Genomic DNA, 15,342 nt, shown 5'->3' on the forward strand with positions numbered 1-15,342 from the left:
CAAGCCACTGATAGGTAAAAGTGCTATACACAGGTTATTATTATTGTACTTTTCCTAAGAAAGGGAAAGAACACAGTATTAACTTTATAAAGTCTGTATTAGAATAATTGGTGCTTGAACAAATTACAGGATTATGTTGTATTCAAATGAACATATTTTATTAGAATATTAAATTTTATGGTTGCATACCATGTAAACATCTTCCAAATATCCTGAATATTAAAATATTTAAATGTTATAGATTTAATAGCTGCATAAAAGTCAATAATATTTATAAATTATATGCCAGAACTCAGGAAAAGAACACTGAGAACAGGTAAATGCTTATTAATAAATTGCTGGTGTAACTCTGGCTCCCAGGTTCATTTACTTATTCATATGTAAAACAAATACATACTTAACTTTTTTTTCCCTATTTTTCTATGTCACTTAGGCTAGAGTCCAGTGGTGTGATCATAGCTTATTATAGACTGGAACTCCTGGATTCAAACAATCCGCCCACCTTAGCGTTCCCAGTAGCTAGCCCTACAGGCATGCTACCGCCTAGTTTTTTTTTTGTAGAGACGAGTTCTCACTATGATGTTGCCCAGGCTGGTCTCAAACTCCTGGGCTCAAGTGATTCTCTAGTTTCAGCCTCCCAAAGTGATGGGATTACAAGTGTGAGCCACCTTGCCTGGCCACATTTAACTTTTATTATGAATAAAGAACTATGATCAGCATTATGGAGAATATATAGATTAAAAAGATACAGTCTTTGCCTTCAAGTTGCTCAGAAATCTTTTAAGAAGAATAAAAATATAAGTCAGAATGTAAAACGTGCCACTAAAAGAGAAAAAGAAACTATGAGGAGTTCAGAAAAAAGAGAGTACATTTGAGGTTAGGGGAGTCATTTACAGAAAAGTAGGATTTTGATCCCAGCTATACCTTAAGAAAGCCGTACCTTAAGACTGGACAGAATTTAAACATTGGAGAGAAGGTACCTAAGACAAATGAGGCCTCCCTTGAGGAGAGGATGTGCCTTTCTTTTTAACCTATATATGCCTACCACTTGGAACAGTGTCCTGGGCATAGTAATATAGGAGATGTCCAATAGGTAGGTATCAAATGAATTCAAGGATGTTAAAGGGAGGGCTATGTTTGGGAAATTGTGAATTGTTTAATGCAGATCAGGATATGTAATATGAAAGGAGGAAGGTGAATAAGACAGGTTAGGGCCATATCTTAGTCTTAAAGCCAGGTTAGGAGGGTAAAACTTAATTTAGCAGTCATTAAATTGTGACTGATGGTGTATTTTGTTTTTGTTTTTTTTTTTAACATACAACACACACACTAGAAACTTACATATTTATTTTTGTGACACACCAGGTCTTGCTATGTTGCCCAGACTAGCCCTCCCTACTTTACCTCCTGAGTAGCCGCGACTACAGAGGTGTGCCAATGTGCCTGGTATGACTGAAAGCTTTTGAGTCAGGGAATGATAGTAGAATAAAATTTTAAGATGATTAACTTGGCAACAAGATGTAGGATCAGGAGAAAGTGTGAGAGTTTGAAATTCAGGTGTTAGGAGATTTTAATACCAGTTAAGATGTAAACCTAAAACCTAAACATAAAACTACAAAGGTAGCAGTGAAAATGGAAAGACAAACACTAGGTGAATAGAATGCTTGTGCTGTGGTGATTGACTATAGGGGATTAAAAAAAAAATGAAAGGGAATTAGAGATGTCATTTTTTTACCCTGGATGATTGGATGTGGGTTGCAGCAATGACAGAAATAGAAATGCTTCCAGGAGACGCCTATTAGGTAAGTAATGATGATAAGTTAATTCTTACACCTCCCAAGCTCTGAATGAATGGTTGTTGAAATATGAACAGCAATAGACATTCAGGACTAGACTAAGAGGACTACTTTAAAAACAAACAAAAAAAGCAAAAAAAAAGTCGTTTATTTTTTGAATAGGTCATATATTTATATTTCTTAAAATTTCAAGAGTAACAAGAAGGCATAAAGTGAAAAGCTTCTTTCATTCTCTCTGTCCGTCAATCACTTAATACTCCAACTGCAAGAAAACCAATTATATCAGTTTGTGAGGCCCATTTTAATTAAATGTCTATTCCCTAAATGGAAATAGGTCTGTATTTGCCCCAACAGATTTGGGCCAACAAGACACAGAGGATGATGACCCTGAAGATTCCTGGATACTAAGAACAATTGAGAGTGGATGCTGCAGAAGTCTCAGTGATACTTTACACACTCTTTCCTCCTCCCATTAAGAGTATGAGGCATTCTTCTTTCCACTGTGATCCTTTTACATGTCAGTCACTTTATATGCACTAGCATTCTCCAATCAACCTCTAAACATAGTTTCCTTATCTCCACTTTATGAGCCTCCACTGAGGCTCAGGAAAATTTATACTTTTCTGATGGTCACACTAATAAATGGCAGGGTTGGCATCAGATTTGAATTACAATCATGGGACCTTAAAGCCTGCATTTTTTCTACCCTGTTGCTTGATCACAGAACATCACAGTATGAAAGTTCTTGAAGACAGATTTTTGGCAAGATTGAGTGAGTGGGAAAATTTTTTAAAAGCCAAAATATTTTAAAAATTGATTTTTACATTTTGAAAATAAAGGTGTAAAGTACAGCTTGTATAGTCACATCACCAAAATTAACTCAAAAATTCAATAAAACCTTATGTCATGTACAGGGTATTTGAACAACCAATTGGACTCATTACTCATAAGGGGTGGGAAGATTGTTGGGGAAGGTCCACTCATTGCATCGAAGTCAGGTTACAGAGACTGATTCACCAAACATTAAAATAAGAACATGTAACACTGCATAAACTTATTTTTCTTTCAGGTCATCCAAAAAAACAATGCAAACATTGTTCTCCATAGTCCGAAAAACACATGCATTTATTATTCCTATTGTGTAAGTGAGGAAAGAGACACCAGTGAGTCAACTGCATAGTATCGTCTAACACTCATACTACATAAATACTGCAATGATAAAATCTGAGGTAACAAATTGGAGAAAAGAATGTGATACAGTAATGCCAGAGTGTTTCACTGGTCTTATGGCTTCCTTGAAGACAGAATTAATTTCCTACCCAATTCAGTGAAGAATTTTAGACTATGAAAATTGTTCATGAGTATGGGAAGGAAATTCCCTCTTCACTTCTTTGTCCCCAAACCACACAAAGTTGAGATAAATTAAAATCTTGAGAAGCAGCACCCAAAATGGGAGGATCAATTGGTTTTTCAATACCTAATGGGTTCATCAGTGCTACATTTCCATATAGTATTTGCATAACTGGTTCTAACATACATCTGTCCTCTCTAACCACCACCTTTAAAAGTTGACTACAGGCACACATACACACTTGCCCAGCACTTGCTCCACAGAATGTAATGCCCAGAGTAAACAGACACCACACCTTGTATATCACTTAATCTGGATTATGACAGACAAGAAGTGGAAACAAGCTCTAGAGGTGTCCCACATCTGTGCCATTTAGGCGATCCAAGCCTGACAGTGAGAGACAATGAAGAAAAGCCACAGGTAGGTGAAAATCCAGTAACTGGCAAGGCGGAAGCTGAGGAATTTATCTGATACTGCATACTCACAGCTTCTGGCCCATCAGGATTCTGTGATGATGTATTTTCACATTAGATATAGGAAGAGAAGAGAATGTTGCAATCATGGATGTTAACTCACTAAGAGCTGAGTGCTGGGCCTAGTAAAATCCCTGTAGGAAATATACAAGACTAGTATCCAGACCATTGATTAACACAGTCACAGGTCTGTGGCACGAGGTTATAATATTTCTCTGAAAACAGAAACTAATATTAACTGTCCGTTAAAACCCGGACAAACTAATAAGTGAAAGCCATCTACAATTTTTGGCCATTTAAAAGTCTTTCGGTTCAATTTATTGTGGCAAAAAATGGCACACATTTCCTCTATTACAATCTTCCCTGTTAGAGAAACTGAGAGTGGGAGAAACGGAACTGCTAGTATTGAGTCTGACATAAAACGCTCCTGACTACACGTTCCTGAATACACATAACACACCACAAACAAAACAAAAACAATAAAAAGCAAAACATCCCAGATTCCAAAGCAGCACTGTTCAATAAACATATAATGTGAATACCACATACAATTTAAAATTTTCTCATGGCCACATAAAGTAAAAAGAAACATGATATAAATTTCAACATCTTATATTTAACCCAAGATACCAAATATATTATTTCATCATATAATCAATAAACAACTATTATAAAAATAAGTTCTTTTTTATATAAATACTAAGCATTCACACTATGGTAACACTTAGGTCACATTTCAATTCGGACGGGCACATTTCAAGTGCTCAACAGCCACCTGTGGCTAAGAGCGACCTCTTGGACAGTGCAGCCCTCACTATATATAAACACACATCAATTTCAATAAACACGGCTTTTAGAGTTAGGCAGAGATTGCTGATTTTTGGAGTATGGAGAGAGGACGCCTAGGAGCAAGAGGGAAGGAGAGGAAAGGCAACGGAGAGATGCCTGGAGGAACACGACTGCTGCATCTCCAGAGAGGCTGGTGCTCCCTACAGTGCCAGAGCTGGAAGGGTCGGTGCTCCCTACCTCCCAAGCTTGAAGGGTTGCCTAGAGGTGACGAGGTGGGGCCGGCCCCAAGCGGTCACTGCCATTTGGGCTCTAGAGCCCGTTTGTTTGGGGGCTTGGAGGGGTGCAGGAGAGTTGGGGGCTGTTCCCGGAAACCCCAGTAGCTGCCTACCTGTCGAGCAGCGGGGTGTGGATGTGCAGGTGCTTCACGGCCACCTGGACGCGCCAGTCTGCGTGACGGGCGGAGGACACAGTGCCCGAGGCGCCGCGGCTCAGGTAGCGCAGGTCGGCGAGCTTGTGGTAAGGAATGGTGGGCAGGGCACTGCAGATGGCCTCCCCGTTCATGGTCGCGGGCGCTCAGGCCGGTTCCGGGTGTGCCCCCTGCTCCGGCGGCTTCCAGGGCTCTCCCGCCACGCTCGGGGGCCCAGATCCGCCCCTGCACAAGCGAAGACGGCAAGATCCTTACTGCTCCGCGACACTAGGTAACGAGGCCTCCCATTCCCCAGGCGGCCCACGTTAGCCGCTGTTTCTCCGAACCAGAGCGGACTTCTTTTCTGAAGACTGGGGACAACGCCGTAGCGCCCCGGAGGAGCTTCCTCTCTCGCAGCTCCCGCCTTCCAGGGCGCGCGCCGCCGCTCGGTCCGGCCGTCCGAGCTCCTCCCTCCCCAAACTTCGCAGACGACGTCAGCGGCGGACAGCGAGGCGGGGAGAGGGGCCGCCCGCTTGTGGCCCTCCCTCCTGGCTCTCGCCTCGGTCTGCTGCCGGGATTCTCTGTTGGTTGGCGCAGCCGAGGCCGAGGCCGAGGCCGAGGGGCTGGGGCGGGCGGCCGGGAAGTGAGAAAGAGAGCCAGAGGCACTCCTTTTGTCTTCTCTTCCCATCCCCCAGGTTTGGGAAAGTTTTCTTTTGGGGAAAGCCCCTCTCCGGCCTGCTGGCGGTGTCGGATTGGTTAGCAGCCCCCACCCCCCATTCCCGAGAGGATTCTCCTACGGTCCTCAGGTCTTCCGGAAGTTGCCAAATCCCGGTGGTAGCGGCGTCCGGGTGGGGGCTTTATTAGGGGGCGGGGGGGTTCTGCTCTAGGAGCCGCTTCCGACTCTGCGCCTGCGCAGGAAGCGATTTGGGGCGTGTGGTGAATTCCGAGGGCTCCGCACTTGAGAGGTTCTACACTCACCTGTCCACCTGGACTCCAATCTTCGCTTCTTTCCAGCCACTTCAGGACTGAGAGGTGGATGATAAACCCTGTCATAGTAGAGCAAATTCAGGTGTTTAACACCTGTTACATGGGATCTGCCTTTCTCCTTCTTTCTTACTTCCATAAGTTTGTATGTACAGAGATTGAAAAATAACCTTGAGAGAGTCCATCCCTCTAACCCCAGGTAAGACTGCAAATAATTCTTTCTTATAAACCTGGGAGGAATGCAGTCAGTGTTTCATGCCAACCAAAAAAGACTGCAAACATTTTTCCATCTTTCTGCCTTAAACACCTTTCTACGTAGATGACTATTTTGTAAGGTATGAGTGCAAATGTTATATACAATACCAAGTCTATGCTAGGTGTTTAATGAATTCTAGAGCTTCAGTAATAAGGAATGACTCGAATAGATTTCTGCCTACAGAGAGTTAATGCTTATTGTAGTTTTGCATTACCTGAAATGAGAGTATCAATGTTAGGTTTTACAATAGTGGGAGGTTGTAAACAAGAGTGTGTTTCAAATGATCATTTATAATAAAATGTTCAGCACTAAATATTGATCTGATACTCTGTGCTTTACTGCTTAATAAGTTTTTTTGTTTGTTTGTTTTCCCCTGAGAGGGAGTCTTGCTCTGTCACCCAGTCTGGAGTGCAGTGGCACTCTGCTCACTGCAACCTCCGCCTCCCGGGTTCAAGCAATTCTCCTGCCTCAGCCTTCCGAGTAGGTGGGATTACAGGCGTCCACCACCAAACCCAGCTAATTTTCGTATTTTTTTGTAGAGACCAGGTTTTACCATTTTGGCCAAGTTGGTCTTGAACTCCTTACCTCGAGATCCTCCCACCTCGGGCTCCCAAAGTGCTGGGGTTAAGGGCGTGAGCCACCGCGCCCAGCCAGTAAGCTTTTTTTCTTAAAAACTGCTCAGAAAACTTTTCCATTCATTCATTCATCCTGTCAGTTAATTAAAAACCTGAGTTCTAAAAAAAGAGAACAACAATAAAAAATAAACAGGGAAGAAATGATCCAAATAATAATTTAAAAAATTTTGCCAGGACCGAAGGGCAGGGATCTTCATATTTAAAGGACCCACTGAGTCAAAAGACCTACATTAAAGCACATCATTAAAAAGGTGAGAACACTAAGACTAAAGGGAAGATTCCAAATGTTTTCAGAGGAGAAAAATAAAAATTAAGAGTATGGGATTTAGAATGCCATTGGATTTCTTAACAATGTTATTAAGTCATTGTTATCCTAACATACAATGAAGTGAAATTTTTTCAGTATTCCAACGGACAGTAATTTCCAACTTAGAATTCTATAGTCAAACTATCTGTCAAATATAAGGGCAGAATAAAAACATTTTCACATATACAAGGATGAAATACTTTCCACTTACTTTTGTTTTTTTTGGGGGGGGGCGGAAAGACTCCTAGAGAATGTGTTCCAACAAAACATGGGAGTAGGCCAAGAAAAAGAAAGAGGTGGGATCCAGAAAACAAGACCAGGAAATTAAGAAGGGAAACTCCAGGATGAGAGAAATGTGGGAGAATTGGAGAACAACCCATTTTCATTGAACAGGGAGATGGCAGACTTCAAGAGAAAACAGTAGTTACAGTAATTGAAATGATAGATTATCTAATTTTGAGTATTTGAGAAATTATATTGATAAGTTATATTGATAGATCTAATGAAATACAGGGTAAAGTTGGAGAATGAACTGTAAAAATATCCAAGTATAAAAAGGAAACAATTGTTAATTCTGTGAAAATTATTTTAGAAGGGAAACAACATTTCTCTAAACTGTTTTGTGGTGATAAAAAATGTAGAACTTTTCAGAGCTTTTGAAATGCCAATATACATCTGTAAGAAGGAGAGAGCTTGAAGCATAGAACTTAATGGAATTTATTTGTATTGTTAATTACATTATTATTATTTTTTTTTTTTGAGTACCAATAAGTCTTTATTCATTGTATTTTTCCAGGGAAAGGAGAAGGGAAGGGAAGAGTCAGCATGTGTTAATAAATGATTAGAAAATGGGAAAGGAAATACCCAGTACAGCAAAATCAACCATCAAATAAACGCATCCCAGTGATGGGGTCACCAGAACCCAAAGGGGCTTGATCTCCTACAGTTTAGGAATGAGGGAAAGGGATCAGGAAAAGAACAGACAGGTACAGGCTTTCCTCCCCTCCCTCCCATAAATTCAAGATTTTACACAAAGCTTTGGTTTCTAGCAGTAAACATGGAGTTACATTCGTTCGTCTCCTATTAAATAATCTTGTGGCCACTTTGACCTAAGTTTCTAGCACCTGCATAAAAGTTTCTGAGTGACTTGGATATACATTCATATTCCCTTTCTTGGCCTCCTAACCCCACTTTCTATATGGAAGGCCCCCAATTGTATCTCTCTACTTTAGGATTAAAAATTAAGTAAGTTTGATCCATCTAAAATACAACAGTGTCTTTTTTTGTTTTTGTTTTGAGATGGAATCTTGCTCTGTCACCCAGGCTGGAGTGCAGTGGCACGATCTCAACTTACTGCAACCTCTATCTCCCAGTTTCAAGTGATTCCCCTGCTTCTACCTCCCGAGTAGCCGGGATTATAGGCACACACCACCATGCCCAGCTAAGTTTTTGTATTTTAGTAGAGATGGGGTTTCACAGTGTTGGCCAGGATGGTCTTGAACTCCTGACCTCATGATCCACCCACCTCAGCTGCCCAAAGTACTGGGATTACAGGCATGAGGCACCACGCCCAGCCTACAGCAGTGTCTTAAGTGTTTGTCATGAATACATCAAGAAATGTTCAGCCGGAAATGGTGGCGCACCAAAACAAATGTATTGGTCTTGATTCAGGAGGCTGGAACAAGGAATGGAGGGTTTCTAGCTGCTTCTGGATTTTCACATACATTGTTTAAAACTTGTGGAGACACTCCAAGCATTAAATGTGTATGAGTGTGGGTGTGTAGGTTCTCTTTTGGGGGTGAACAGAAAAGAGGGCAGGGTGGAAGACACATTTTTAGGACAGAAGATATGGTCTGATAGGTAAAGAGGAATACAAAAGAAAGGATGGTTCAAGATCCCCACTTTAAGAAGAGGGCCCCCCAAACTAATGTTTCAGATCTCTTTGCCTGGTGCAGAACCTTCTGTCAAAGATGCTTTGGCTATTTTTCTCTCAATACAAAAAGAAGTTTATAAACAAAACCCCAAAGAACACGGAGAAAGACCAATACATTATATTTACACAAACTAGGCCACCTAGCAATCATCAAATTAGTGAAGTCCTACAAAGCCCAGACAAATACAATAACTAGAGGTGGGCAGCATTTAGGGGAGCCAAGAACCCAGGGTCAGACACACACCACCCAATGTGTTCTATTGCATTTGTCCCGTTTCAACACAGTGAGGTAGGTTTGCGGTGATCTCACAGCATGTAAACGAAACCCCCTTTCTCCTTTAGCCACCATGACACTAGTAATCACTACTGCAGCAGGGCAGGACACCGGCCCCAGGCGCCACAAAGCCCTGCTCATGTGTCTTCCTGGAACCCAAGAATTTTGACAGGTTAAGGATTTTAGACCCTACTCCATATAGCCATCCCTTGACAGCACAGGATTAAGTACAGGGGTACTGGTCTTAAAACTTGTCCTTATCAACTCTGGTTTTATGAACACACACACCCTGTTGTGCATGGTAGCCTTCGTCTAATCTGGTGAAGAATGGATCTCAGATGTAAAGCCTGTCCTGTGCCCTAGGATTAGATAACCCTCACCTAATCTTGGCTTCCTCTCTGGGCCTTTCACCAGGCCCAGCCTCTCCTAGCCTCTCTGCATCACCATTTCCTGTTTAGACTAATTTCCAATCTTCCAGTAGGAGGCAATCAAGTCATGGGACAACCCGGTTAAAACCTAGTCTCCCATAAAACATTTTCAAGGTAGAGGGGGTTTCAAGAGGACACTATGGCAGAAAAGCCAGCTCTCATTGGCAAAAATGAGGTAGTTCAATAGGCTGTGCACTCCAAATCGTTGCTCTCCACGGTGGCAAAAACAACAAAAAGTATTCCTGCTGTGCACACCTGGAGCTGCTGCCGACTTATCCCTGAGATTGCTCATGTACCTGAGAACATAGTGCAGGAAATGAGGGCCTTAGATTAAAATACACAAAAATACAAAACCAGAATATTTATATTAAGGAAAAAAATAGTTAAAATGCACAAGATACTTCATTCGCACACAGCTAGTGCAGTTGGCACCCTGGAGAAAGTGGGACCCAAGGTGCGGTATCCAAGGGAGCAAATAAATAAAATCACATTGACCCAGAATGGGGTGGGGTGAGTGTAGGGGCAGCAGGTCTGCAACTGTCCCCCCAAACACCCTTTTTGCCATCATCAATACCCATTGCTTGGGACAGTTGCCAGCACCCTATCCCAAAAATGGGTATGAGGATATAAGATGTGGAAAAAAAACCTGCCTTATTCCTGAGAGATTCGCTTCCACAGAATGTAGTGGCTTGGCTCCATGAATCTGGTCTTATACTTAATCATTTCACTCTGGCATGGGAATTATTATTATACCTTCTTCTTTAAAATGAAAACAACTTCCCTATCCAGGCCACGTTCAAAAGCTGGAAATTCTGGGGATGGAGCCTCAGATAAAGCATGCAGGTTGTAGGGTGATTCCCTCCTCCTGGTCACCCCCAGAGCCCTCACTTGCATTTGGACAGAGCATGGATGGAGTTCCTTTGACTCATCCTTTCCCCCAACCTAGATGGAAGAAAGGGTGATGGTGTGAACCCCAGCCTGAGATATATGGCAGTGCCAACTAGCCCCAAAGCACCCTATTCCCACTTTCTCCACTCTGCCTGCTCCTCGAAACTTCCTGATAGCAAAAGAATAGCCCCCTACCCACTGGGGCTCAATTCTGGGCCTCTGGGAGCAGGGTGGAGCTGTGGATTTCTTCTTCTTCCTCCCGAAAGTATGTTGGCTTTCCCTGTGCGCTAGGGGCCTGCTGGGCCTTCAGTGGACATGAGGCTACCATATGGCTGATGCTCTGGCAGAAGTGGCACTTCTTGGGCTGGGGTGGCAGCCTGCATTCCTTGGCATGATGGTCTAGACCTCCACAGTTGTAGTACCTGTCTCCTTTTGATCTGTGCTTCTACATGTTCTTCCCCTTTGGCCGCCTCTCACTCCCAATACAGAACACCCCACCAGGTCCAGTGACACGGATGGATTCCAGACCCTTGGCTGATTTCTTAAAGGTGAACTCCATGGCCTCACCTTCCTTCAAGCTCCGGAAGCCCTCCATGTGCAGCTTACTCTGGTGCACAAAGACGTCCACTGGGGGGTCGAGCGCGACCCCGGCGCGGGCGGTCATGGACAGGGAGCCGAACCCCATGCGCATGTTGAACCACTTACAGATGCCTGCACCGTGCAGCAGCTGAGGCTCGTCCGCCGACCGGGCCGCATTCTCTGGCGCCTCCTTGGGCGCCTCTTCTGCCGCCTTGGCGCAGCCACCTGCAAACTGTTGGTTGGACACGGAGCCCATGGTAGTCGGCTGAGCCCGTGGCCGGGCCCCTAGTCGGGCGGCTTCTGGCCCCAGAGAAGCCCGAAGGCAAAGGGGTGGTTCGGAGAAGAGGCTGCTACATCTTCCCCCGCACATTACTTTTAAGTTTATTTTTAAAAACCATATTCACATGGTTTAAAATTTAAAACAATAAGGACACATAATGCAATAGAAAAATTAAGTAAATGAATTAGATCCCTTGAAAAAGAGGTGAAAAGGTGCTCAACATCATTATCAGGGAACCATGAATTTTAGCTACAGTGCAACACTACTATCCAAAGAGTAGAATGAATAAAATTAAAAAGGCAGAATATACCAAGTGTGAGTGAGGATTTGGAGCAACAGGAACTCTCACACACTGCTTATGGGAGTGTTGATTGGTAAAATAAATTTTGTAAATTTTATGTCAGTATCTATTAAAATTGCAGATATGCAGACCCTGTGATGCAGTAATTCCCTGCTTAGGTTTGTGGACATGTGTATGCATCTACTAGAGAATGTTCATAGCAGTGTTATTTATAAAAGTCTCAAACTGGATATTACTGAAACATTGATAAATAGAATAGATAAATGAATTTTGGCATATTTATGCAATGTAATGCTAAATTGCAATGAAATTAAACAGTGTACAAATATAATGCTGGATGAAAAAAGCCAGATACAGAAGAGTACATATTACATGGGCCTATTTGTATAAAGTACAAAAATAAAACTAACTTATGCTTATAGAAATCTTCTCTCTAGTAGGGGAGAGGCATTGATTAGAAGGGAATCATCAGGCATTTGGGATAATGGTAATGTTCTATTTTTTTATTCAGGACCTAGGATCTAGGTGCAAGTTGCATAAATGTATTCAGTTTATGAAAATTCTTGGAGATTACACTCACAAACATTTTTCTGAATATATATTACACTTCAATAAAAAGTTAACTGGCTTAAATATAAAAAACATAACCATAACTGGCTTAAATATAAAAAACATAACCATGTGTAAACATGCATATATTATATATGCATATATAAATATAGATTTATATATTACATAGATTTATTGTATTTTCATATTTATATATTGTCAGATTTCTATATATTTATATATAAATATGTAAATACACATATTTATATATTATGCATGCATGTTTATATTTAATTACATATATAAAATATATATATCAAATATCTGTCAGTTTTGTGTAATTTTTGTAACATTGTATACCTGTTCACTTTGCTTGTTTTTTACTTAGTATATTTTGGATATATTTCCATATAAATGCATAAAAACATCCCTTGTCCTTTTTTATTTTCTAAAGGCTGATGGATATACCACAATTTATCCCCCACTGACAGGCATTTACTTTGTTTTCACACATATGGTATTACAGATAATGCTGCAATCGCTAATTTTTGCTTATGTTATTTCATACATGTATATCTACATATTCCAGAAGCCAAATTGCTGGATAAAAGAGTATGTTCATTTGTAACTTTGGTTGATGTCATTGAATTGTTCTTCATTGAAGTTATACTAGTTTTCTTTTCCTATAAATGATGAGAATAGGTATTTCTCCACACACTTTCCTTCCTTTTTTTTAAAAAAAATTTATATTGACTTATATTTTTAGTTTGTATTTGGAGCTTAGCAACAGTTCATATAGAGGAGACACAAAATCTTTTAGTAACAATTTATGATGACAATGTTGACCTGTGTATTAATTGTTCTTCTCAATAATTCTTTTTAGAGCTCTAAAGAGAATTCTAAAAATAATTATTTTGCCTCTCTCAATCTAATGTTTTATTTATTTTTTCACAAAGGTTATTGACTTTATTGAGCAGTGTTTTTTTTTTTAATTATTTATTATACTTTAAGTTCTGCGGTACATGTGCAGATCATGCAGGTTTGTTACATAGGTATACACGTGCCATGGTGGTGGTTTGCTGCATCCACCACTCCGTCATCTACATTAGGTATTTCTTCTAATGTTATTCCTCCCCAATCTCCCCACCTTCTGCTATTCCTCCCATACCCCACTACCCCCCAGGTCCCAATGTGTGATGTTCCCCTCCCTGTGTCCATGTGTTTTCATTTTTCAACACCCACTTATGAGTGAGAACATGCAGTTTTTCTTTTTCTATTCTTGTGTAAATTTGCTGAGAATGATGGTTTTGCAGCTTCATCCATGTCCCTGCAAAGGAAATGAACTCATCCTTTTTCATGGCTGCATAGTATTCCATGATGTACCTGTCACATTTTCTTTATCCAGTCTGTCATTGATGGGTATTTGGGTTGGTTCCAAGTCTTTGCTATTGTGAATAGTGCTGCAATAAACATACATGTGCATGTGTCTTTATAATAGAATGATTTATAATTCTTTGGGTATAGACCCAGTAATGGGATTGCTGGGTCAAATGTTATTTCTAGTTCTAGATCCTTGAGAAATCACCACACTGTCTTCCATAATGGTTTAATTAATTTACACTCCCACCAACAGTGTGAAAATGTTTCTACTTCTCCACATCCTCTTCAGCATCTATCCTCTCCTGATTTTTAAATGATCACCATTCTAACTGGCGTGAGGTGATATTTCAGTGTGGTTTTGATGTACGTTTCTCTAATGACCAGTGATGATGAGCTTTTTTTCATGTATTTGTTGGCTGCATAAATGTCTTCTTTTGAAAAGTATCTGTTCATATCCTTTGCCCACTTTTGTTTTTTTTCTTGTAAATTTAAGTTCTCTATAGATTCTGGATGTTAGCCCTTTGTCAGATGGGTAGGTTGCAAAAATTTTTTTCCCATTCTGTTGGTTGCCGATTGACTTTATTGATAGCTTCTTTTTCCGTACAGAAGCTCATAAGTTTAATTAGAACCCATTTGTCTATTTTGGATTTTGTTGCCATTGCTTTTGGTGTTTTAGTCATGAAGTCATTTCCCATGCCTATGTCCTGAATGATATTGCCTAGGTTTTCTTCTAGAGTTTTGTATAGTGTTAGGCCTCATGTTTAAATCTTTAATCCATCTATAGTTAATTTTTGTATAAGGTATAAGGAAGGGATCCAGTTTCAGCTTTCTACATATGGCCAGCCAGTTTTCCCAACATCATTTATTAAATGGGGAATCCTTTCCCCATTGCTTGTTTCTGCCAGATTTGTCAAAGATCAGATGCTTGTAGTTGTGTGGCATTCTTTCTGAGGCCTCTGTTCTGTTCCATTGGTCTATATCTCTGTTTGGTATCAGTACCACGCTGTTTTGGTTACTGTAGCCTTGTAATATAGTTTTAAGCCAGGTAGTGTGATGCCTCCAGCTTTTTTTTTTTTTTTTTTTTGCTTAGGATTGTCTTGGCTATGCGGGCTCTTTTTTGGTTCCATATGAAGTTTAAGGTGTTTTTTTCAATTCTGTGAAGAAAGTCAATGGTAGCTTGATGGGAATAGCATTTAATCTATAAATTACTTTGGGCAGTATGGCCATTTTCATAATATTGATACTTCCTAACCATGAGCATGGAATGTTTTTCTATCTGTTTGTGTCCTCTGTCCTCTCTTATTTCCTTGAGCAGTAGTTTGTAGTTCTCCTTGAAGAGGTCCTTCACATCCCTTGTTAGTTGTAGTCCTAGGTATTTTTATTCTCTTTGTAGTAATTGTTAATGGGAGTTCACTCATGATTTGGGTCTCTGTCTGTTATTGGTATATAGGAATGCTTGTGATTTTTGCACATTGATTTTGTATCCTGAGACTTTGCTGAAGTTGCTTATTAAGGAGATTTTGGGCTGAGATGATGGGGTTTTCTAAATATACAACCATGTCATCTGCAAACAGGGACAATTTGACGTCCTCTCTTCCTAGTCTAATACCCGTTATTTCTTTCTCTTGTCTCATGGCCCTAGCCAGAACTTCAATACTATGTTGAATAAGAGTGATGAGAGAGGGCATTCTTGTCTTGTGCCAGTTTTCAAAGGGAATGCTTCCAGGTTTTGG

At 40.7% G+C, this 15,342-nt stretch overlaps 2 protein-coding genes and 1 pseudogene across 5 annotated transcripts in view; 1 reads left to right on the plus strand and 2 right to left on the minus strand.

Annotated features, from left to right (window-relative positions):
- RIPK2 (receptor interacting serine/threonine kinase 2) overlaps positions 1-5,263 on the minus strand; it is a 33,880-nt gene extending 28,617 nt beyond the window's left edge. For both annotated transcript variants that reach the window (XM_008982865.5, XM_002759053.7), the window contains exon 1: positions 4,798-5,263. In XM_008982865.5, the coding sequence (XP_008981113.1) occupies positions 4,798-4,970 (173 nt within the window). In that variant the 5' untranslated portion in view covers positions 4,971-5,263. The remainder of the gene's footprint in view (positions 1-4,797) is intronic.
- Positions 5,264-5,299: 36 nt separating this feature from the next.
- LOC108588667 (uncharacterized) overlaps positions 5,300-15,342 on the plus strand; it is a 708,321-nt gene continuing 698,278 nt past the window's right edge. For all 3 annotated transcript variants that reach the window (XM_078352723.1, XM_078352724.1, XM_078352725.1), the window contains exon 1: positions 5,300-5,998. The gene's annotated coding sequence lies outside the window, so the exon portion shown is untranslated. The remainder of the gene's footprint in view (positions 5,999-15,342) is intronic.
- LOC108588669 (protein lin-28 homolog A pseudogene) lies at positions 10,627-11,461 on the minus strand (annotated as a pseudogene).

Source organism: Callithrix jacchus, chromosome 16 (assembly GCF_049354715.1).
Source record: "Callithrix jacchus isolate 240 chromosome 16, calJac240_pri, whole genome shotgun sequence".
NCBI lineage: Eukaryota > Metazoa > Chordata > Mammalia > Primates > Cebidae > Callithrix > Callithrix jacchus.